Source organism: Miniopterus schreibersii (assembly GCF_964146895.1).
Source record: "Miniopterus schreibersii genome assembly, chromosome: 10".
Lineage (NCBI taxonomy): Eukaryota > Metazoa > Chordata > Mammalia > Chiroptera > Miniopteridae > Miniopterus > Miniopterus schreibersii.
Window position 1 is genome coordinate 72,842,286 of NC_138110.1, and position 23,287 is coordinate 72,865,572.

At 45.3% G+C, this 23,287-nt stretch overlaps 1 protein-coding gene across 2 annotated transcripts in view; it reads right to left on the reverse strand.

The window, feature by feature from the left end:
* Nucleotides 1-23,287, reverse strand: part of KIF16B (kinesin family member 16B) — a 197,312-nt gene that overhangs the window by 75,056 nt on the left and 98,969 nt on the right. For both annotated transcript variants that reach the window (XM_081148758.1, XM_081148757.1), the window contains exons 14-17: nucleotides 22,754-22,805; nucleotides 20,763-20,900; nucleotides 14,065-14,147; nucleotides 12,622-12,710 (exon numbers count right to left, since the gene is read on the reverse strand). In XM_081148758.1, coding sequence (XP_081004884.1) covers nucleotides 12,622-12,710; nucleotides 14,065-14,147; nucleotides 20,763-20,900; nucleotides 22,754-22,805 — 362 coding nt within the window. The remainder of the gene's footprint in view (nucleotides 1-12,621; nucleotides 12,711-14,064; nucleotides 14,148-20,762; nucleotides 20,901-22,753; nucleotides 22,806-23,287) is intronic.

Here is a 23,287-nt window from a genome sequence, read left to right on the forward strand (position 1 = left end):
GTGTCACTCACTATCTTACTTTACTCGAATTAACTTGGCCCCAAATGCTAATTTCCTAAATGTCCCAGTTAAAAGGAAAAGCACAAAAGGATATAATTTTTGCAGCTGTTTTTAGCATTTTAAAATGACATTTGGAAGTACTATACTGTGTTAGGGCCAACAAAAAAGCATAGTTTACTTTTGCTTTTTACGAGAAATGGCTCTTTGTTTTTGCATTAAAAGATATCTAGCATTTTTAGGTCTAACTGCACATCTTACAACTTATATTCCTGTTCCCATTGGGAACGAATTAGCAAGCAGAGGGGTGGGGACTTCTCAGCTAGCACCGCTGCACTGAACTGAGACTATGATTAACAAAATAAGGAAAGGAAAAGAAAAATTTAAATGAGACGAAAGCATAAACATTTGAGTCCTCTGCCGTCCCAGTGGCGGCTAGTTTTATGCCTCTGAAGTCACTGCACTTTCTAACGGGGGAAAGTGGGTCCTCTAGTCCAGCCAAGACCTGCGCTGGCAGCTGCAGAGGGCGTGGGCAGGGGGGTGACGGAAGCTGAGCTCCAGCCGCGAGTGGCTGGGAAGGAGCGTTCACCCGGCCACGGAGGGGAGCTGGAGGCCGCAGCCCCCCACGTGGGTATCTTCAGTAGGTATGTGGACAGGCAAGGACAAAAATCCGGTCAGTGGGCAGGCCTGGATCTTTCCTCTGGGACTCAGGTTTAATCAAACATAGGAACGCCTGCATGCGTGTGCAGTCCATGAAGTTGCAGGGCCCTGCATTCACTTGATGCTCTTTGAAATTCTTAACATGGGAACAAGAGGCCCCACGTTTCATTATGTACTGAGCCCTACAATCTATGTAGCTGGTCTGGTCAAGTATATGTCATTTTTTAAAGAACTCCGGCCTGTTCCCTGGAATGCTGGGTGACGTTCAGATCCCGATTCCGGTAAGGGGTGGACGGAAAGGAGCTAGAAAGGACCGGAACTCAGTGTCAGATGGCCCAGCTCTCCCCCATCCTTCAGAAGGGATTAGGTTCTGAGCCCAATGGATTCTGTCATAGTTTAGACAGAATGACTGACCTTCTCACCACCCTCAGAAACTTCCAGTCTCGCGTTGCCTTCTAAATGAGCAAATCCCAAGGGGGAATCTTAAAGACTAAAGACAAATCTTGAATTGAGATGCTGGAGTTGGTTCAGGTCCTCCCTGACCTTGACAACCCTGGCGCCAGGGTTCTTTAAGGGCTGAGCAGAAGCCAGGTACCACCTACCCCAGGGCAGGCACAGGAAAACCTGAAAGAAGACCCGGCCATTCATCCAGACTCCAACTCTTAGGCAAAGGCCTTGCAGTCTCACTGTGTTCATCCGTTCGCATGAAAGCTTTCCTTAGAAAGCTAAGAACAGCTGGTCTGTAGAGGGCTGTAAGTGCTACACCACTCAGCCCCGTCTCCTTTCCCCCCAAATCATGATGGAACACATCCTGATACCCTACCGCAGAGTGACTGACATACAACTGCACTCCGAGGTGCGCATAACAAGACGGGGGCTCACAAATCCAGGAGGTTGTAAAATGAAACCCCGTTTAGGTAAAAGTCAGAGTTTATAACAAGTATCCCGAGTACTCTGGGAATGGCTTTCTAACAAACTTTCAAGTCCCTGGTCTAGCAAGCACTCACTAAAGGCTTCCCAGAAACCAGTCTTAAGCCTTTAATATTGCAAATGAAAGTCCTCAAGGAAACAAAGATCATTTTTGAAAAAAGGGTAATATTTGATACCACAAGCATTTTAAGTGACTTTCTCTTTAGCATATTTCTCCTAACAGTGCTCCTAAATTGCTCTAATAAAGAGGGTGAGGACCACAGGATAAACCCAGGAGACCCCCCATCAAGCCATAGCATCACAGGCAGTTACAACTCCATGGAGACTCAAAAGAGCATTCACTGAACTCAGCACACACCCCTACATCCTGCTCCCCCCTTTAATTTTACAGGACAGGAGACAGAGGCCCCAAGAGTTTGAGAGAGGTGTCCACCAACGCAGCACTCTCTTTGCCTTAAGAAATAACAACTTTTGGTGCCTCCCACCCTCTCAAGAGGAAAGTAATTAACAGCAGCAAATGCAGATAAAAGCAGCACACCCCTCGCCATGAATGCCCCATCTTGGTAGACAGCCTTTAGCCTTCGCAACCATATACACACACACGGATGAGAGTCTACAACAGAGTCTTTTTTTTGGTCACCTTTTTCTCTTAATATATACCTTGAAAAAAAATCCCCAAATCATTAACTGTTATTCTACAACATAGTCTAACATCAAGCAGTTCTGCAATATGGATGCACCGTGATTTATGGAAGCAAACTCCTCCTGCTGGAAATGCACATGGTAGATGATTCTGACAAAACAGTCGGGTGGGCTCTACACTGGGAAGCCCAAGGAGACGTTTGTTCAAAAAAAGAAAAGCTGTGCATGTTTGTGGGCAGAGAACACAGACACCAGAGAAGGGAAGTTTGAAGATGCAAAAAGACCAAAGTGCCCCACAGTTCCCCTGCGTCCATACATCCTAGAAGTGAAGAGCTTCACAAGTCTGTCCCACACATTTGTACTCCTTTGACGTTGCCTGTTGAGGACCAAATGCTGACACACTCAGCGAGCAACGCCTGAAATGTGCACCTGTCTGGGACTGAGGCCAGCTGAGGTCTGGGAGTACCACTCGGGCCTCCAAGGGCCGCCCGCCCGCTCCCAGCTCTCCACGGTCCTGCCTTTCCTTTGCTGGGCCTTGCACCCTGCCTTCCCCTGACTTCTCTCCATCTCTCTTCATTCTTCCCCTGTTGCTGGAACGTAAGCCGCAGCTCCATCAGGTAAAGAATTCAGGGAGGTGTGGATATAGGTGAAGAAGTAACCAAGTGGAAAAGGCTTATATACGTGGATTAACTGCAATGTAATCAACAATTTGTGTGGGGGGGGGGAAGGAAATATGCCTCAAAGTATTTCATAATTAAGCAAGCATTATATTATGATATAAACAGAAAAAAAGACATGTTCAATGGCATGGGAAAAGTTCACAATAAAATGGTAAGAGAAAAAGCAGAATACAGAACTGTATATCTAGTGTGATCTCTATTTATTTTTTAATACTCTATATAACACATAATTACAATATCTGATGTACAACTAAATACATATACTATAAAATGTAAGTAGATGTTACAAATGTAAACCAATCATTATTTCTTGGTAGAAGGACTATGAATGCTTGTGATTACTTCGTTCACTCCTGAATGCTTTACTTTTTGTAATAAGCATTTAAATTTATAATGAGACAAACTACCTGTTTCAAAATTTTTTCTTAATTTACTGTGATTACAGCAACCATTTCACTTCCTTTCTGCTTCTATGAATCTCTGATTCATTTCCATTTATTCCCAACAGTGATGATGATTAACCTTTAGAAAATCACAAAATATGGGGGTTGTTGACAGTGACAAAACATCTGACGTCACTGATGTGGAACATAACTATTCAAGGTTATAGAATTATGGTCTGTGATGAAAAAAAAAAAAAAAAAAGGTGAGGGATGGAAGTACCTCATTATGTGGTAGGCAGACAAACATGTGCAGAGCAAGGGCCATAGGCCAGGTACAGAAGGTCACCAGGGTGGAAAGCCCCGGTGCCTAGAAATGGGCAAACAAGGCCCTCATCCCAGGATAACCTTTCCTCCCCTAGCATGTTGCTAGTCATGCAGTTTAGACCCCCTTAGAGGGGGAATGAACAAGGTGACTGGGCAGTATCCCTTAAGCATTAAGCCCCCAGGACAATAAGGCTCTGGCTGGCATCAAATACATCTAGGCCTCAGTAGTGTTTCAGTTCGACGCCCAGAAAAGCAGCAAAACCAGGCAAGTGACACCACAGCTGACCTCAGGACCAGGTGCACTGACTAATGACCCCCTGCTCTGGTGTCGACCAATCAGTGGAGACCATGAACCTGAAAGGACACACCTGGGAAGCTGGTGAATATTCTATTCAGATCCTCCCCTGGGACCGCCCCTAATATCTCCACCCTTAAAAACCCTTATAGGACCTGAGAGCACACCCTTGTCTTTCCCCTCCCCCCCCCTTTTCTTCCCCCCCAAGGCATGGTTTCCTTGCCTTTCTTTCCCCTAAGCTCCAAGTGCCCTGCCTTTGCTTCTGTAACTTGTTTCCTGAGCCCATTTCTTCTACCACTCCCTTCTTCTACCTCTGTGACTTTCTAAATAAACTTTCTATTATAGTTTAGGTCTTGGCTCTGAATTCTTTCTTAGCCAGAACTCTAGTGCGGAGGTTGCTGAACCGAAGTCTAACACCTGGTGCTGTTTCGTCACCAACAGGACATAACAGTTCTCTCTCTCTCTCACACACACACAGATACACACACACACTCAATCAACAATTATTTTTCAAACCAACCTACTTAGAAGTGGGGATACAGTATTAAGAAAATCAGATCCTTTCAGTTTACCACAAAATATACAGACGTAGAGTCGACCAACAGTTGCACCAACAGACAAAATTACCTACAATTTAACGTGCTACTAAGAAAAATAGAGGTTGTTATGAATGAATATCCAAGGAGATGAAATTTGGATTGGGGCTGGTAGGGCCTCTACGAGGAAGTAAGACTTAAACCGAGGGTTTAGCCGTGTGAAGCGCTGGGAGACCCATGCTGTGTCCCAGGAGGAGGAAACGGCATGAACAGAGACCTGGAAGCAAGAATGGACAGGCACAGCTGAACCCTTGGCTAAATCAGCACCAGGCTCTAATCAAAGAGTTAAAGTACAGAGAGCTGGTGGCACGTAATTAAGTTAATACAATATGTTCCTTGAAAGGAAAACTGGGCTGTCACGTAGGACTAAGAGGAAAACTACTAACTATAACTACCTAGCCCGTAACTACCATTCATCATTTCACCAGGAAAAGTCTCATCTCCTCAGCTGACCTTTACAATCCAGCTTGACACTGTCTGTGCACGATGCAAACCTAAAGTGACTGAATAAAGACTAATTATTCTTTGAATCCTATAGCTCACTTTTCTGTCCCCTTTGAAAACAGAAGACACAGGGAGCTCATCGCTTAAAGTGGCTTACCGTGAAATAATATTTAAGGACAAAAAAGAAAAGAGCAAAGCCAGTAATTAACACTGATCTGTTAATGGGAAGAAGAAACTCACTTCTTTCCTCTGCTTTCATCACAAGCTCCCCATGACTGTATGTTAACAAGCTATTTAAGGCACTCTCTCTCCAGCAACTGTAAAGCCAGTACACGGTCCATAAAAAAGCAAGACAACTGAGACAAAGAGCTGGAGAAGACATCAGCCTTGCAGCAAAGCAGACTTGTGAAAAATGGTAAGGCCCAATAAAATAAACCGACAGAGATAAACATGGTAAAAAAAAAAAAACCATCCACTAAAGCACAGGCTAACTTCCTAATCACCAGCAGCATAAATATTGCCAGTCACATATAGAAGAGGTTCATGCTTGAGGTCAGCAAGGAAAAATAAAAGGGATATCACAATGTATAGAGTAGCAAAAAGGAGAGAGAAGGAGAGAGAAAGCAGACCTCGCAGGGCGCTGTGTTTACAGGCAGTGTGACCTCGCCTCCCAGGACCTGCAGTCAATCCTGACCTCACGCAGACCCGAGGTGCAAGGTCTCGCCAAGACCCCCTCCAGCTACGACCAGGCTGATTCTGAAACCCCTTGCTCATTGGTATGAATTACGGGGGAACTGAACTCAGTTCACATTTATTAGATGTCTATTAAGTTCCAGGTACGAAGCTGGGCAATGATGAACAGCAAATTAGATTCTGTGTTTGTTTTCTGGAAGCGTCAAGTCATCTCTAGTGAAGCTAAGACTCACAACAGAGGATGCAACCCTGTTATTGACGCTTTCTCACTTCCTCCCTAGTGGGATGCATGTACCCATTCCACTGGAGGGAGGGAGGCAGGGAGGGAGAAAGGAGATGGGGAGGGAGAGCTTGAAGAAATAGGAAGAGGCAGGAGACAGGAAGGAAAAGGAAACTTTTTTTTTTCGTATCTTGAGAGCTTTATATGCCGAAATTCTACCCCTCCTCTTAGTGTGAAAGGACCAGCAAGGCTGCCGCTCACAGCGTGCGCATCCCAGTACCGCTTTTAGCTCAGCACAGGACAAAGGATGGGCCCCTGGTGATGAGCAGGGTGCCCAGGACACACTGCTAGGGAGCACGCTGCTAGCAGGGTTCCCGAGGCTCTGGTCCCTGTGCACACAGCTCAGAGCTGCCTCCAGGAGGCACAGTCTACACTTCCAGGGGATTCCCTTCCAGCCTGCAAGCGGATGGGAAGGCTCAGTGTCCTGGTGGTGATATGCACAACCATTCTACAGAGCAAACTGCAAAAATGTATCAAGACAGCCTTAACACTTTGCACACCCTCTGGCCTGGTTATGCCATTTCTACTTCTTTTTCCTTCCCTGAGGAAGCAGTTGTGGATAAACACAAAGATACGGCTACAAATACGTTCACCCAGTTGCTTGTGATAGTTCAAAACTGGACAACACAATTGCCTAATGATAGAAGTTAAATGGTTAAATAAGGTATGTAACAGCCATACAATGGAATGTAGCAAAATATGTATGAAAAGAAAAGATCTCTAAATGTAAAAAACTCTTAAAAGTCCAGTTTGAAGCCATCTTTGTAAAACAACACATATAAATATATATAAGTATAAATGTGTGTATGCACATATATGTATATGTATACATACAAATGTGTGTACATACAGGGTGGGGCGTAATAATACAAGAATAAACTGTATTTCACATACACTGTAAAGCTACTTCTGCGCCACCCTCTCTACACACGCACATGCATACAGACAAAGACGGAGAGCGATGACTAGCTAGTGGAACAGGCAGAGGTAAAGCTATAATATACAACAACATTTTTAACTCTGCAGTAATTTCTTCTTTTTTGTTTGTGATTTCTAAATTTTCCATACTGAATGCATTAAAATAGAAAGTTACGTTAAAAATAATTATCACTCATCTGCCTTTATCCCGATTGCTGGTGACTTCGGGCCATCTGGAGTCAGGGGCCTTCCACAGCTACCAAGGTCTGTGTTGGCCAAGCAAAGGCCATCTCAAGCAAACGCCACCTTCTTGTCACACTCCAAGAAGCACTTGGATGGCTTACCAAATACGGGTCTAATTTTTTGCTTTTGATTTTTTTGGGGGAGGGGTCCAATTGGATTTGAAACCTGGGTGTTTCTCCTCTTTAGAATTTAATTATTCAAATATATCCATTTAAATGAGCTGGCCACTGGTCAGGGTTTAAAGGAAAACAGTGCACAAGTGAAAATCCCTTCCTTTATTTTCAAGACTGGAATGAACTTGGATTGTAAATAAATGTGCTGAGAGTACTTTCGTGAAGCTGTAAGAGCTTCCACATCCTGCCAAGTTAGCTGCCTGTTTGCAGTGTCGGAGCAAGAGAAAGGAGGCCCAAGGAGTGGGCCTGGTTTCTTCTCGGAGACACTGCTGGTCGAGGAGGAATGTTTCCCTAGCAGCAAGATTATTTCCTGGCAAAGACCCTGGCTGGGCTCTTCTCCAAAGTGAAGCTAAGTCTCAAAGGAAGTCACCAGGCTGCTTTGCCTCATCCAAAAATTTTCTGGCACCAAGCACCACACATGTGTGCATACAAATCCCAACTTCCAGGGAGTCTGAGATGTGGGCCAACAGTAGGTTCCAAAACTATGTTAGAAACGAAACACCCAAATTTATGTGCCCAGTGGGCTGATGAAGTTCTTGGGTAGCAAGGAGTTCACTTTTATTAACTCTAACTCTTACTATAATTCAGAGCATGGTGGGTTTTTTTGTTATTTTTTAGCTATTGTTCTTTGGAGATTTAGTAGGTTGCCCACTAAACAAAGATTAAAAAAACTGGTTGCTTTGAAAATGAGTTGGATCTTACTGGATACATTATTTTGTAAAGTAGACCTAATTCTTCAAGAGAGCTTTGTTCTAAGAGGAAGAGACTACTAAGCAGTAAATTTTTAGTCTACTGCAAAAACATACTTGAGTGTATATGGCACCAAAGAAGCAAAAAGATAAACTTTAATTCCCAATATTGAAGAAAGCCACAAAACATGTATAAAGTACATCTGTGTGAGTGAGAAACAAAAAGATAGGGACCGGCCAACCTGGAGACCCTAAAAAGTGCACAGGACCCATCTGGAGCGCAAGGCACCTGGAGACCTGTGAGCAGACCCCCGCTGTGTCCTGAGAGCACATCTGCTGGCCGGGACCCACAGCTCACTGCCCACTGTGTGCGAGCCTCGGGGGACCCAGAGGGAAGGAAGGGATGGTTCCTGCCCGCAGGAAGCCTCCTGGGAAGGCAGGCAGGAGCATCAGTCAAATGCATTTGGAAAAGGCGATAGTAAAGGTGTGCACAAAATGCCTTCCAGGGAATAAAAAGAAAGCATTTAGCTCAGACTGGAGGTGCACAGAACCCTTCCTGAGGAGACAATCCCTCCACTCAGCTTAAAAGATTAAGAGGACTGACCAGGGAAGACGAGTGGAAAGGTTTTGTCGATGGTTTTGTAAGATTGGTTTTACCCATAGGCTTGACCTGCAGAGAGGTGGGAAAGATCTGTTTTGTTCACTTAAACCAAAGCACGAAGTTCAAGGTGGAAAGTGACAGTAAACGGTGTCAGAGAACAAAGTCATGGGTGCCTGTGTTGGAGTCTGGAAGTCATCCCACAGGTACTGAGGCCCCAGGCCAGATGCTGGGAAGAGGGGTCAGCGTGAAGGGCTAAGGAGGCGAGGTGAGCTCCACCCTCCGACTCAAGGCTGGGACGGGATTCCAGGGTCAGGTCCCTGGATCTTTCCTGTGTCGTCTCACAGAGCAAGTCAGGAATTAGTCAGGGCCATGCCTCGCCCTCAGCATGACTCTCTCCTTCCAGGGCTCGTCTGGCTTGCTCGGGAAGGAATCCTCTCCCAGACTATCCTCTCTGCCCAGCCTGCCTCTCCTGCTTGGAAACATCTCAGGGCCCAGAATCCAGTTCATCTGTGAGAATTGAAGAGAATTTTCAAGCAGGGCGAGGCGAGTAAGAAAGGGTTCCTCAGGGGTGGGTGCCGCGAGCCAGACCTTTGGCTAATATTCTTCCTTCTAGCATCTTCATGTCCCCAACTGCAGAGGAGAAAGCGGAGACCAGAGGCTTCCGAGAAGAAGGCTCCTTGTACGCCAGTAGTCGCCCCAGGCCCCTTCTCCTGACATGGACTCTGGCCACCCACTACGGGCTGTGTGTGCTGTGGCCCCCAGGGGGAGCCGGGCAGGGTGGAAGCTGGGCAAGAGGCCCAGACAGGTTTGGGGCCAAGTGGGTTCCTGCGAATTAGGCTTATGACAGATTCCATGATGCTCACTGGAGGTGATCTGGGCGTCAAGGAAGACTCTTTCTGGAAGTCTCTGGTTCTCTGTTACCCCACACATTACAAGGCATGGCTACAGGAAGAAAATCCTTCCTACGCACTTCAACGCCCACCATTTCCTTCCCGCTGGAGACAGACCGTCTACACCACCCTCTGCCCTGAGTCACGGATGGCCTTGCCTTCGCTCTAAACAGGTTCACAGACACGTGTCCGCTTCCCTAGGCACAGAGAACACTGTTCGACACTTACAGGCTCTCCACGCACAGCAGACTCTCAAATACGTGCTCAGCTGTGAAAGCATCTCAGTCCTAGTTTTCCATCCTGAGAAGCTAACATGCTCCTGTGTCTAAGCTGATTATTACCGAGATTTCAGTGGCAAGTATTTAGCCAGGGTCCCCATTTCTCTCAGTGTTCCTCCAGTTCATCGCACGGCGCTTACTTTAGGCTGAGGGTGTTTACACCTGAAACATCAAAACGGGTACGAAGACCACGGCTACAGGTGGAATTCTGCTTCGTTCTGCAGGGTGCTGGAGAAGGGCCTGCATGGGGTGTCGCTTCCTATAAATCAGAGTAGGCACTTTTCCTCAGTTACGTTTCAATCCAGGGGCAATCGTTTGCTACAGCAGGGGGCAAGTTGAGGGGAGCATGAAGCCAGGGAGATGAAGTATTAAGTAATTTTAACCTGAATTTTTACAAATGAGCACTGCAGGCGTGGCAGAGACAAAATGTGTCTGTTAACTGAAGGCAGGGAGGCATGATAGTTATCATCCGATGCCTCTAAGCATCTCCCCAGCCAACCGTGACGCAGTCTCAGACGGACTGCCTCTCACCGCAGCTTTCTCACCGCCTCAGCCTAATTCCTCACTGTTTCATGAGGCCCTCTTCCTATTCTTGGCTTGAGGATCCTGAACGTGGCCTTGAGATTATTCAAAAACGACAGTGTAATTTGGGAAGTGACCCGTGCTCCAGAAATGCATTCCTTTGCGCAATATGCCATCTTCTGTTATTTAGAACATCGATACCCAGGGAAATTAGTAGGAAAACCTTTCCATGAGAGAGATCCATGGGTCTCATTAAAATTTCACTCTTAATCTGTTGGCTAAACATTTACTAAGCAGGTTTTGAGAATGATGCTTGAAGATACAGAAATTAACAAGACAAGCCTTTGACCTTGAAAAACTTCCGATCTAATAGAAAAGACACTCACGTAAGCCAAATTCTTACCCAAACGCCAGCCCAAGCTGGTCCCGCCTGTCTTGCCACATCAATAACGACATGCCACCTTTACGGTTGTTTAAGCCCAAACCTGGGAATCACCCTTGATTCCATTATACGCCATGTCTATGGCTACCGCCCACATCCAAGCCACTGTCCCGTTTCACTTGGACTAAGGAAATCGCCTTCTAAACGGTCTCTTGCTTCAATGCTACTTTCTCCAAATGACACACATCCTGTTTGCAATGTGCACATCTTCACATAACTCTCCTTCTCAAGGCCCTCGAAGGGCCCCCCAGCGCAGTTAGAAAAGAGGCAGCTCCTTCCAGTGGCCTTCCAGGCCCTACATTAGCTGTACTGACTCACTCTCATCCACTCTCCTCTGTACTTACTGTCCACTGTCTACTCTGACCCTCTTTCTGCCTCTCGTTTCAAAGCCACTGTGCTTGCTCTGTACTCTGCCTGAAATACTCTCCTCTCTCCCCCTTTCTGTTGAGCATCACCTACTCTGCACTCAAGTCTTGGATTAAATATCCTCTCCAGGGGCAGCCTTTCCTGATCACTGCATCACACGCTTCCTAAGACATTTTGTGTTAATTTCATTTTTACTTTCTGCATTTATTCATCAATTATCTGCCACTGCTTCTCTCCTGCAGCTAGCTGTAAACTGACCTTCTTGGTGTTGTTGAGCCACTGTGCTAGAACCTGCCTGCTCCACAGGACACGCTCAGAGGGACTTGTGGGTAGACGAGTGTCCACTACAAAGAACAAAATAAAGATGACAGAAATGGAGCAAAGTACCGTGAGGAAGGGTCTCATTTTTCATTGGGGGACAGACGCTGGAAACAGCTTTCAGAGGAGGGATGGTCTGCACTAACCCTTCCAGCACAAGAGGGTGCATCTCAAAACACAGTCCAGGCTCTGAAACTAGCAAAGGAAGAGCGCCAAAGGCATGACTGGCCGGGTGAGTCTGAGCTACGACCGGGGTACCAGACATGTGGAGGGAGGTGCTGAGGAGAGCACAGCGGGTGGAGAGCCTTAGTGACATAGTGAAGGGTTAGAATTTTGTTTTTCAGACCATGGAAAGTCACTGAAAAGTTTTGAGGATGAAAATTAGTACACTCTGACTTACATTTTATAAACACAGAGAAAAACAAGCAAAAACAAAAAGTAAATTCTCTCTATGTGAACCAGGGAAGGAGTCATGAGAATTAAGGGATGGAAGTGAGGTGCTTAGTACAGTGCTTGGCGTACAGCAGCTACTAAAACCTGACAGTTCTGAACGTCGCTGTCAATTTTCCCTCATTTATTTAGCTATTAGATTTAACTTCATTGTTTTATGTGATACTATCCTTATAGAATGATAAACTTATAGAACCTCACAAAACTGGGAAGGACCCACACAGTCCTTTCCTTTAGTTCCCTGTTTTAGGACACCTTCATTATCATGAAGCACCTGAGTAGTTAAGCCCCTCGGCCAAGGTCACCCATCCATGAAGTCTACTTGAAACACACCGTTTATGTCCTCAGAGGCCCCCCGTGCTTGGAAGCTGTGAACAGAATCTCCTAGGCTATGCCGTGCCCTAGGAACCAAAGCTGTCTCTGTTACCACAATAAATTTATAAGATGAGATGAAAGTGCTTCAGCCAAAGATAGATCGTGCACGGAGTCATCGAAGTGCCAACTCTAAAATATTAGACAGTTAGGAAAATGCTAATGAAGCTTGTAACAACCCTTAGTAATACTTATTATGCTGTTTAGCAAAAAAAAAAAACAAAAACGGAATATATAATCTCATTTATTTTGTGATTATAACTAAGTAGAATTATGTACACATATAGCAAGGGCTGGAAAATGGCTGTGGCTGATTGGATAAAGAGGCATGACTGCCGGAGAGTTATTTTTATCTAGTGACTGATTTGAACAGAGTTGACACAAGAGACACCACCAGTGGGGATCACAGGGAAGGAGAAGAAGCTGTCCACTCACCCCGGGTTGTATAACATGACGGCGGAGAGGTTCTCGCAGGACTTGGAGAGGTCGGTCATGGACAAGCTGAAGGAGGTCAGAAGGCCACTCTAAGGAGACACGGGCAGAGCGGTTACCTTGGCAGGCAGAGGCCAGTGCTGTGGACTCAATGGTCTCAACTTAGGAGGAGTGGTGAAGAGCATGCGTTCCTCAGTAGCATGCACACCAGCTGGTCTCTCTGAGGGCGGCAAACCAGGGACAGTCCCAACCCGAAACCCTCCGCTAAAGGCAGCAGGGCCCCCGCAGGGGAGACGAGCCAGAAACTGTAGACCCGATGGTCTCCCCGGCCAAGCTGCATTAAAGTCAAGGGAAGGGGTCATGACATCTGTCACCCTCATTCCTGGCAGGAGTACTGTCCGGTTATCAGCAGCACTCACGGACACTTACTGGGTGACACACATGGAGGAGGGACATGGAAGGGACACCAAGAAATAAGAGCTTGACCCATTTTGCTTCCACGGAGAGCTATTGGCAAACATATTTTCTGCAGCTGTGAATCAAAAAGGACCCTCCAGGGAGTCCCTGGGCTGGGACAGATCAGAGGTTTCAGGGGCTGGAACAGGCAGCCTGGAGCAGGCTGAGGTTTGCAGCTCTCCTGTTCTTCCCCATTTACAGCACTGGCGCCTCCGCAACCCTTCCAAAAGCCAGCTGAGCTGTGGGGCTACGTCGCTCAGAGGCGAGGGGCGGGGCAGGGCTGCACCCCGACTCCCCACCCACTGGCTCAGGGCCGGGTGTGTCCGTCTCTCACCTCCGTCATCTGTGAGATGGGGACGGTAACAGTTGCTGCACAGATAAAGCAGTAGAACATATGTGGAAGCTTCGCGCAGTGCCTGGCTCAGAAATGTCAGCTGCAGTCGTAACTATCTTCCTCAGTCTAAGGACAGCACCATGTCCCCACACAGGTCTCCCTCCCTCTCAATTCTTCCCCTATCTTGCTGCTCCTCGGCCCACCTCCCCCATGCAGCACCTTAAGTGCCCTCGGGATGTCCCTGCCCAACCAGGATGAGGTCCCCCCGCTTGTCCTAAACTCACTCTCTGCTTCACACCCCAAGAAAAATCCAAATAAACAAAGAAGCAAGCTTTTGGATGAAAGTGATTCTGATACCGGGTCAGCTCCTCACAGAGCTGCTCCTAAGTGGAAGCCACTCTCCACTTAATGCCCAACGACACCCAACTCCTCTGCGGGCGGAGGGTGAAGAGAGGGCTCTAGAAGGAGCTCTTCTCCTGCCCCGCACTTTACTTGCTCGCCCTCCCACTTCATCAGCCGGGAAACGAACTCCCCAGAATCGATCCAGGCTACAGAACTCCTGCGGTTCTGTGCTCCAGGACATCAAACTTCGGGACCCAGAGCGGGGACGCCGGCTGCAGCCCTGCCGGGCCAGGCCCGGGGACGCCCCTGCTTACCTTCCTCTTCTCCCTGAGCTTGGCAGCCTCCTTGGGATGGTTGAAGCGAAACATATTGGTCCTCCCCAGGAGAATCACGGCACCTGAGGGCACGACAGGAACGAGTTCAGTGAGCAGCCCGGGCAGTTGGGGCCAGAACGCAGAATTTTATCACGGAAACACAATTTACGGTGGACAAGACGATGATAATAACAAGGGGAGGATTTAGTCTCAAACGCCTGCTTTCATAAGTTACTCTTAAATGGGCAAACGCTTTTGTTTTTACAGCCAAGTATCACAGTGCTCGTGTTACCCACGGAAGAAGTGATGCATGCAGGCATTAAAGTACATTATGACATGCAAAACTTATACTTTTGATTTTTGAGAAGAAAAAAAGGAAATCAGTCCTTCAAAGAGATGTAATACCAAGCAAAACATATGATCACAAATTTAGGAAATATTTACTAATGCCGGTAAAGGTAGAAATCTCAAAGGAAAGTCTTTCCAAAGAAAATACGGTAAAACTGACGGAGTACAGGAAACTATTACTAAAATCTTCCTCAGAATTGGAGAGAAAAGAAATTGTGTACATGTAGTGTCTATTTCCACGTAAAAACATTGCTTCCTGTTAAAACCCTGTTAAAATTGAGATGGTCAAATTAGACACATACAAAAAACAAACTCTTTTGATTGACTAAGGTCCTGCTTATTCAGAAAATGACTGCACAAGGGGGAAAAGAATTCAATGTAAATGCCTAAGGGTAACGAAATCGCTGGGGCTGGGAGGCAGATTTCAGCTCGATTAGGCAAATAAGCCAGCAAACACTTCAGATGGTCAGAGTCGTCCAAAGCTGTACAAGTACCAGGGAAGATAGTGAGCTACTGGTCACTGGAGGCATCCAAGGGAAGTGATGTTCCCGAAGAGATTCACTATCTTATCTGGTCTCACTGACACCTGTGAGCCTACCACGCTCAGAATGAACCTCCATGTTCAATCGTTGCCCTGAAAAGAATACAACTTCTTTGGGAAGATAAGACACACGTACTAGATGTCAACCATGAAGGATGCCCTGTGATGAGGTGCTGAGCACCTAAGTGATGAGTGCAGGCTGCAGCAGGTGGGGACAGGCTTTTGCACTAAGGACCTAACAATCTGGGTCTCACCGGACAGAAGAGAGGTTCCACTTTGGGGTAACCACAGGGAAGGGCTGGGACTTAGACAGGAGACCAGCCCGCTATGTCTGGAGAGGGGAGGGAGTAAAGTCCACCCAAAATGCAGGACACCTGAGACAGCAGTAAGAACCAGTACGGGAGAGATGACACAGAAACAGACCATGAGGACCTGGACAGTCAGGAGGGAGAACTGCACCCAAGCTCAGAAACGGTGGCTAGAACAAAACTTCAGCTCATAGACCTGTTCTGTGTGTTCTGTGCAACGTTTAAAAGACAAATTAGTTGCCAACAGTTAAAAGCCCGCAGCTTTCACTAAGTCTGAGTTTCTTTCTGGGTTCCCTTCAAAAATTGGAAGCTGTGGTATCAGTAGGTCTGTGATGTCGCTTGGCAAACACGCCCGGGCTGCTGATGGCTGCTTCCTTTGGACAGAGCATGGCACATCTGGTTGACCACAGCCACCAACTTCTCACCAGGACCCTGCAGGTAACATCATAACCCCAGACAGCTATTTGGAGCTTCAGGCCAGCACATCTCGACCTGCCTATTCAGCATATTACCTCAGGTTCTCCAAAAGTTTCAACATGAAAAGGAAAACATGCTTCTAGGAGCCTGAGGAGGGTGGCGGCGGGTATTATCCACTCTACACTCCGCTCATCCCCTCATATAAACCTGCATTCGCACAGTTTCCTGAGGAAAGGCGCCACTGCCCTAATGAACAAAGGTGTTTCCCGTGCCTTTTATGACTAGGACTCAGAACTGTGCTACCCAGAAAGTCAGAAGTTAAACCTTGTCTAGAATATACGTATGTTTGACACTCTTAAAGTGACATTAGAGATTAATAAGGCAATCGCAAAACCCAACTTTCTTCGCTTTAAGCAAATGCCCAGCCATGCAAGTTGAAAATTGCTAAAATACATTAATGGAAAAAATAGAACAGTATTTCAGAAACCTATTTCATATCACATTAAATCACTGAAAATAATCTTGCCACCCTTGTGTTTGCATGAAATACATGTAAAAATCCCTTTAAGGAGTTATAAAAGAAAGCAAAACTACCCATGGCCATTCCTTGTTTCCATCTCAATAATGCATGTAAACTACCTGGGGCACAAAACAGGCGCTGCTAAGGCTGGTTTCCCTCTATTTCCTCTATGCGTTACTTCACTCAACAAACCTACTGACTTTAAAAACGTGCTTCATTTTTACATGACGCTGCTGTTCATTCGTTCATTCAACAAATAATAAACACCATATGCTAGTCACTGTGATAAGCACTGGGGACACAGAGTTGAACAGGTCAGACATATGCTTTGCCCTTCATTATAAACAAGTAGGCGAGGGAAGTAAATAATCAATAATTCCACAAATAAATGCAAAGCTGCAGCTAAAGGAGAGCTACTCTGCCCAGTGTTCAAAGGGGGGCGATAGGGTGGAGGAGAACCCTATGTAAAGGCTCTTTGGCAAGTAAAGACGATGACTGATTAGAAGACAGTTGTATGTCTACGGCAGAGGGAACAAGGGGGAACACTGCACAAGAAAAGGCTTGAGAGAGAGGGAGCAGATGACCGAGGATCTTCCAGGATACAGTAAAGCACCTTGTACGTCACACGGGTGCAACAGAAGACACTGGACATCTCTGCAGCAGCGTTACGCGATTAGATATGAGTTTCCGAAAGGCCATTCTTTCCACTGTTTGAGGAATGAATCAGAGGGCACCAGTAGATGTAGATAAAGAAGACAGGAGGCTGCTGCAATGGTCCAGGTCAAAGACAACGGTGGCTCAAAACTGGGTAGGTGGGGTAGGGAAGAAAGGAAATAAACAAATCCGAGGGTATTTAGGAATTAAGATCGACAGGACGCAATGATGGGCTAGATACGGGCACCAGGGGGGTAAGGAGGCTGGCTCCGGGGGTTTGGCCTGCAGTAAGTGCTTGGGTGCTAAGTTGCTCATACAGACTGAGAACACTAGAAAAGCACTAAGATTGGGTTAGAGGAGAAATCATAAGTCTGGTTTTAGACATAATGAATGTGAGATGCCTTTGGCAGCAAGAAATATGGGTCTGAAGGTCCAGAAGAAAAGCCTATCTATCTGTCTACCTACCAACCTACTTACCTACTTACTACCTACTTATAAAGGTATATAACACACACATATGTATTCATATCTACCTAACATCTGTGTTTATAGGTATACATACATATACAGGTATCATATATGTATGTACATACATGTGTGCATGTAAGAGTGTGTATATCACTCTATAGTTGAGAGTCATCTCTAATAAATGAAGCCGCAGGTGTAGGAAGTCACCCGAGGAGAGAAGAGAGAGATGGAACAGGTTGGGCCCCCTGAAGAACACTGGCTTTTAATGGCCAACTAGAGGAGGGGGACCTGCAAAGGAAACAGAGTCAGGGCCATCAGAGAGGGAGAGAGGAAGCCTCAGAAGCCAAGAGAGGGAGCGGTCAAGGATGAAGGACACTTCAGAGGGATCAGGCAAGGTGAAAAGACTGAAACCCGCCACGGGGTATGGTGGCATGGAGGTCCCGAGTGAGGTCACGAGTCACCTCTGTGAGAGCATCTGCACAGCGGTCAGAAGCCACACTAAAGGGGTTGAGGAGTCCTAAGGATCTGAGTGCAGACAGGCAACTCGTTCAAGGAGTGTGTGTATAAAGAGAAAGATGGAGCTGGCAGCGGCTGGATTGGGGTCATGGATCCCGTGGGATCCCAAAGGAGACTCATGAGTATATCTTTAAAAGCAATATGAGACCTGAAGGAAAATAAAGAAGTGAATGAATGAGAATGATTGACGGTGTGAGGCCTCTGGGTGACACCCAGAGCATGTGTATTGCCCGGAAATCTTGGTGTGGCCAAGGTCGAGTCACTGCTTAGCCTCTCCAGAATTCAGCCTCTTCATTTAGTCATCAAACTGGACAAGGCTCCTTCCAGATCTTAAGCTCTCTATGACTATAAACTGACTACTCCTTGATCTGAGGTCAATGTCATTAAGCACAGCAGATGGACTTTGTGTGATGCCCTTAATTTGTAAGCGCTAGAGTATGTTTAAACCTTTTTGAAATATGCGATGCCTTCTTGGAGATGACTTCAGGGCCTGATAAATACCTGAAGATGGACACATTCCAGATGGTCTTAAAAGGGGAAATGACGTTGTAAAAGGGTAGACAAAGACACTTGTTAACAACAACAAAAAGGCTTCATTTAAATCTCTGAATAAAACCAATGAAGGCTGGTTTCACCTGAGATTTTCTATTTTAATATTTCAGGTACACTGGAAAATATTAAACATGCAAGCATTTCTAGTGACTTTCAATGAGGTTAGTGAAAATAATCCTCAGTATCACTATTCATTACTTTTTCAAATTTTATGTGAGGTTTTCCAATTCTGCTACTACACGAATTCCTCGCTTTTTTCCCTATTAAATATCATATGAATATTTCTGAGGTGGTGATGTATGAATATTTCATTCTGGGTAACAATTAATACAAACATAAAAGACAACTGTATTCTCAAAAGTGCATGGTTCAATGTAACATGAGTTTAGAAGCCAAAAAATGGGGGCCCTTTGAAATTATGCTTCAGGGCACCACATTCGAAATTTAATTTCTTTAGATTCCTCAACCCCCCATTTACAGAGACAAGATATAACACACTGCTAAAGTATGCTCGGTGGAATGCTACTGAGTAAGAGGCTGGGGTGAGGTAGGATGTGTGAAGTTCTTATTTCATTTCCTAAGTCAAACAAAAAGAAACTTACTTGTGTGTGATAACTTTCTTTCTTATTTAAAAATGTCTTTAAAATAGCTGTTATCACCATAAGTTATGATGATGGCAGCATTTTGGGGACCTGATAAAGACAAAGTCTAATTTCCACTAATATATGCCAGTACTTAAGAACACATTAAATAATATGTTCTAGGGCCTTGAACTCTTGTGACACTGACTTTATTGTTTATGATAACTGAATTATACCAATTTTTCTCTATAAATTATAGAGAAATTATGTAATTTTTCTCTATCATTGGATTTGGCCAGGGATATCAGGAAGATTAAGATTTGCCATGGTATTTGTGGCAAGTAAGAAAATTTCATGTGAGTACTAATGAATTCACACAGGACAGAAGGCTGGCACCCCGACAGGCACTGGGAACCAAGGGTAGTGGTGTCAGCATCAAAGCGGCCATCAGGCCATCAGCTGGCACTTGTGAATGATGGAAACGCACATAACATCTTACCAAACAGCCACATGGTAGCCAACATACTGCTGTTTGTGTCTATAAATTTTTTGTTTGTTTCATTTGCTCTTTTCAGTTTCATATCAAAAATGCAAAACAAGAAAGTAATGTCACAGTGAAGAAGCCTAGCAATCTCTACTTTAATCAAATGATCACCACGAGCATCATTAAGATGGCAACAGACACCGTGTAATGGGAGGTGAGAAAAATACAGCATCGTTTCTCTGACAGTCTACTCATGAGGAAGCATCAGATCAGTCTTACACCCTGTGGAGGAACATTCTATAGCATACCTGACGTGCAGTTTTCAAAACTGTCAAAGTCATAAAAGTCAAGGAAATACAAGGGCTATCTTCCAGACAGAAAGAAAGAGACTAGAGAGACATGGCAACCAAATGCAACCCAGGGTGCAGGACTAAACACTGGACCCATAGGGACATTGTTGGGACAGATGGCAAAGGCAGGCTGAGAATCAGAAGGTAGGAATGTATCAGCGTCGGTTTCCTTTGGATGGCTGCACCGTAGTTACCTAGAAGACGCCACTGTTTAAAGGAGAAACACACTGAAGTATTCAGGGGTAGTGGGGTAGCATGTCAGCAACTTACTTTCAAATGCTTCTGAAATTAAAAAGTTCTTTCTTGGTACTATTCTTGCAACTTTTCTATAATACTTGAAATTATTCCAAAAGAAAAAAAAAAGATATGATACCATATTCTTTATGCTAAGATAACTTTTCATTTAAAAATATAAATAAGGTAATAAAATTATTAGAGGAAGCCATTGTGTTAAGATTTTACACTTGAAGGGTACTTTTTTAACTTAAAAAAAAAAATCTGCCCGAGCCAGTTTGGCTCAGTGGTTAGACTGAAGGGTCTCGGGTTCAATTCCGGCAAGGGCATGTACCTCCTCCGTTGCAGGCTCAGTCAGGGCACAGGCAGGGGGCAACCAATTGATATCTCTCTTTCTCTCTCTCTCCTTTCCATTCTTTCTAAAAGCACTGGGAAAAATGTCTTTGGCTGAAAATTTTAAAAAATCTGTTAAAGTCATATTTCCACTACAGAAATAATTTCTAAGAGAACTACATACAGATTCCTGTTTAATTTCAAGACAATGGATATTATAAAGAAGTCCTTTGGCACAATGAAAGAATAAACAGCATAAGGAAGCAGTCTTCACTTTCGATACTCTTATCGTCAGTAAATAATTCTAAGACACACATGTTCCACCATTATGGAGCCAACTTGTTTTCTAGCAACAATATATACAAAAAACTCTAAAAACCAAACCCAGGTACCTTGATTCAGGTGTGTGGCCTCCATGATCTGAACGCCATTCACAGAGCACTGAGAGCCACTCAGGGGTATCAGAGTAACTGTCCCCCCGGCATTTTCAAAGATGCAGTGCTCACTCTCCAAGTCGAGGCCATGAAGAACTAAGTTGGAAAAACAGACAAAGAAAGTATTTTCTTTGGTATCTAGTGCAATGATCCCAAAACTTTATTTATTTTTCCACATTGAATACCTTTCCTTTTCCATGTAAACATTGTGAAGTGAACATTCATGTTTAGTGAGGAAACTGAATTCCAGGAGTCCCTGGCATGAACTGATAGAACTGAAGGTATCCCTTGAATGTTACCTTAAAGGGTCTGAGTATCACCTATATAAGGAAATAAGTTCTGGGATGTTTACCTCATCTTCAGAAAAAAAATAATTGAGTAACTTGTCTTAACTGAACACCTTTGAGTCACTCTGATGCTGAATAAATTTCCTTCATCAGTCAACCAAAGTTCACAGTAAAATGGAGGTAAAGGGGCTCCAAGGGTCAAGAACTTATTGTGACCTACACAGTCACAGACCCTGTGTTCCAGGAGCAGAAATCAAAGGTGAACTTGCCATGGCATGGACCTTGGGAGGCCCCAGAACGTCTCCAGAAGCTGTACCTGGGTGCACAGGGCCATGGCCTGTGCCAATTCTCAGAGAACTTGACCTCACAGACCTCTCAGAGCACGTGGCTGCTAAGGTTTCCCTAATCACACATGGCCATCCTGAGCTATTCTCGTCTAGTGAATGGCCAGGCATGCATGCGAATGCCTATCGAATAAACCTGCACGATTCTAGGCCCAAATCTTGGGTGGCTTCTCAGGAGTACAGACCAAATGGCTCCCTTCTTCTCCACAGAACTGCACAACTGTACTTCTCTGCTCACAGGAAACGTGTTCTTACCTCTCACAGTCACTTACAGCAGCCTCAAAGGTCAGACACATGATTTAACAATTAGAAGAAGGGGCCCAAGGCCCAGTTCTACTCAACAGCAGTTGATCCTAAGGACTTCTGGGAACTGGTTTTCAGCTCTCCCAGTTTCACAGGCACACAATAAATACACATAGGAATATGCTAGGCCTGGCTTGAGTAATAGCTGACACTGGCGGGAAAGCAAATCCATCGCCAGCAATTCTAAAAATAGCTGAGAAGGTATAATTCTTCCCCTGCCAACCCCCACCTTGCCACACACACATACACGCCCCACCACCGCCGCCATGAGTTCCCTAAGTTACGCCTGCAAAGCCAGGCAAGTCCTCACCCTGCTCAGGGAGAATTACTGAGCTATCTGTGCGCCTCGGGCAGACTTTCGGAAACCCAGGGAGTCGTGCCTCCAGGTGTGCATGCTGTGTGTGTGCACCCTACTTTCCATTAGCACCTTAGTGCAGGTACAGGTCTGTATTCTCCCCATTAACTGGTCCTATCGCCTTTCCCTGTGTCTGTTGACGTATTTCCATCAACTGTTGTCCCACTGTGACAAGAGCAGAGTGATTAAATAACTGCACTCTTAAAAGATGTGACGAAGTGTAGAATGCATGTAGTGTGAGGGGAAAGGATTCAGAGTTTCACTTTATTCACTAAATTAATCGTTTCATTAATTTGAGTTCCACATTATAGAAATACACATACGGATTAAATGCTGTATTTTTAAAAGTTTCCTTTTTTACAATTACTTCCTGTCCGCCATTCAAATGAAAGGTCTCCGTTAAATGATTTTTAAAATCATTGGGGTCCTGGCTGCGTGGCTCAGGGAGCTGCAGCAGCATCCTACACGCCAAAGGTTGGCGGTGCAACCCCATCGGGGCTCATACAGAAGGAAACCAATTGATGTTGCTCTCACATCGATGTTTCTCTCTCTCTCTCTCTCTCCCTTCCTCTCTCTCTCAAATCAATTTTTATAAACATCCTTGGGTGAGAATTAAAAAAGAAAACTCACTGGGAGGAGAAAACTGATAAAGATTCTTACCAATATCTTGTTCTGTTGAAGCATCTTCTCTACCAACATATGTCTGACCTTCCTGGGAAGAAAAGACAAGTAAAATTAATTAGTAAGGACATGAGAAGCCATCTGTTTCTCCATTTTTCATTTACGCCCAAGCAGCCTGATGACCTGATGAGCAACGTCCCAGGGAAGGCCACAGAAATGTCCTGGGAAGACCACATGTGTGATTAGAGTTCACTGAGGCTCTGAAACGATAGTGAATGTTATCTGGAAAATGACAGCTGGCTGGGGCTTACTGCCCAACAACGGGTAGGCTCCTACTTCGGCATGTATCATAATCTGCCCACGACAGTAATCTCAATGATGCTCCTAATTCTTACAGGAGAGTTTCCCCTCCAGTGGAGAGGGTTTTGTTTATGTGTAAACGTTGATGGGAGCCCACAAAGCACAATGCGATCCCATTTTCATTTTAAGCCCTGGATCAGAGAGAGGATACTAAAAGTCAAGGTTACAGAGGCAGCCACTGATGCTGAGGTAGAAATTCTGCTCTCTTGACTT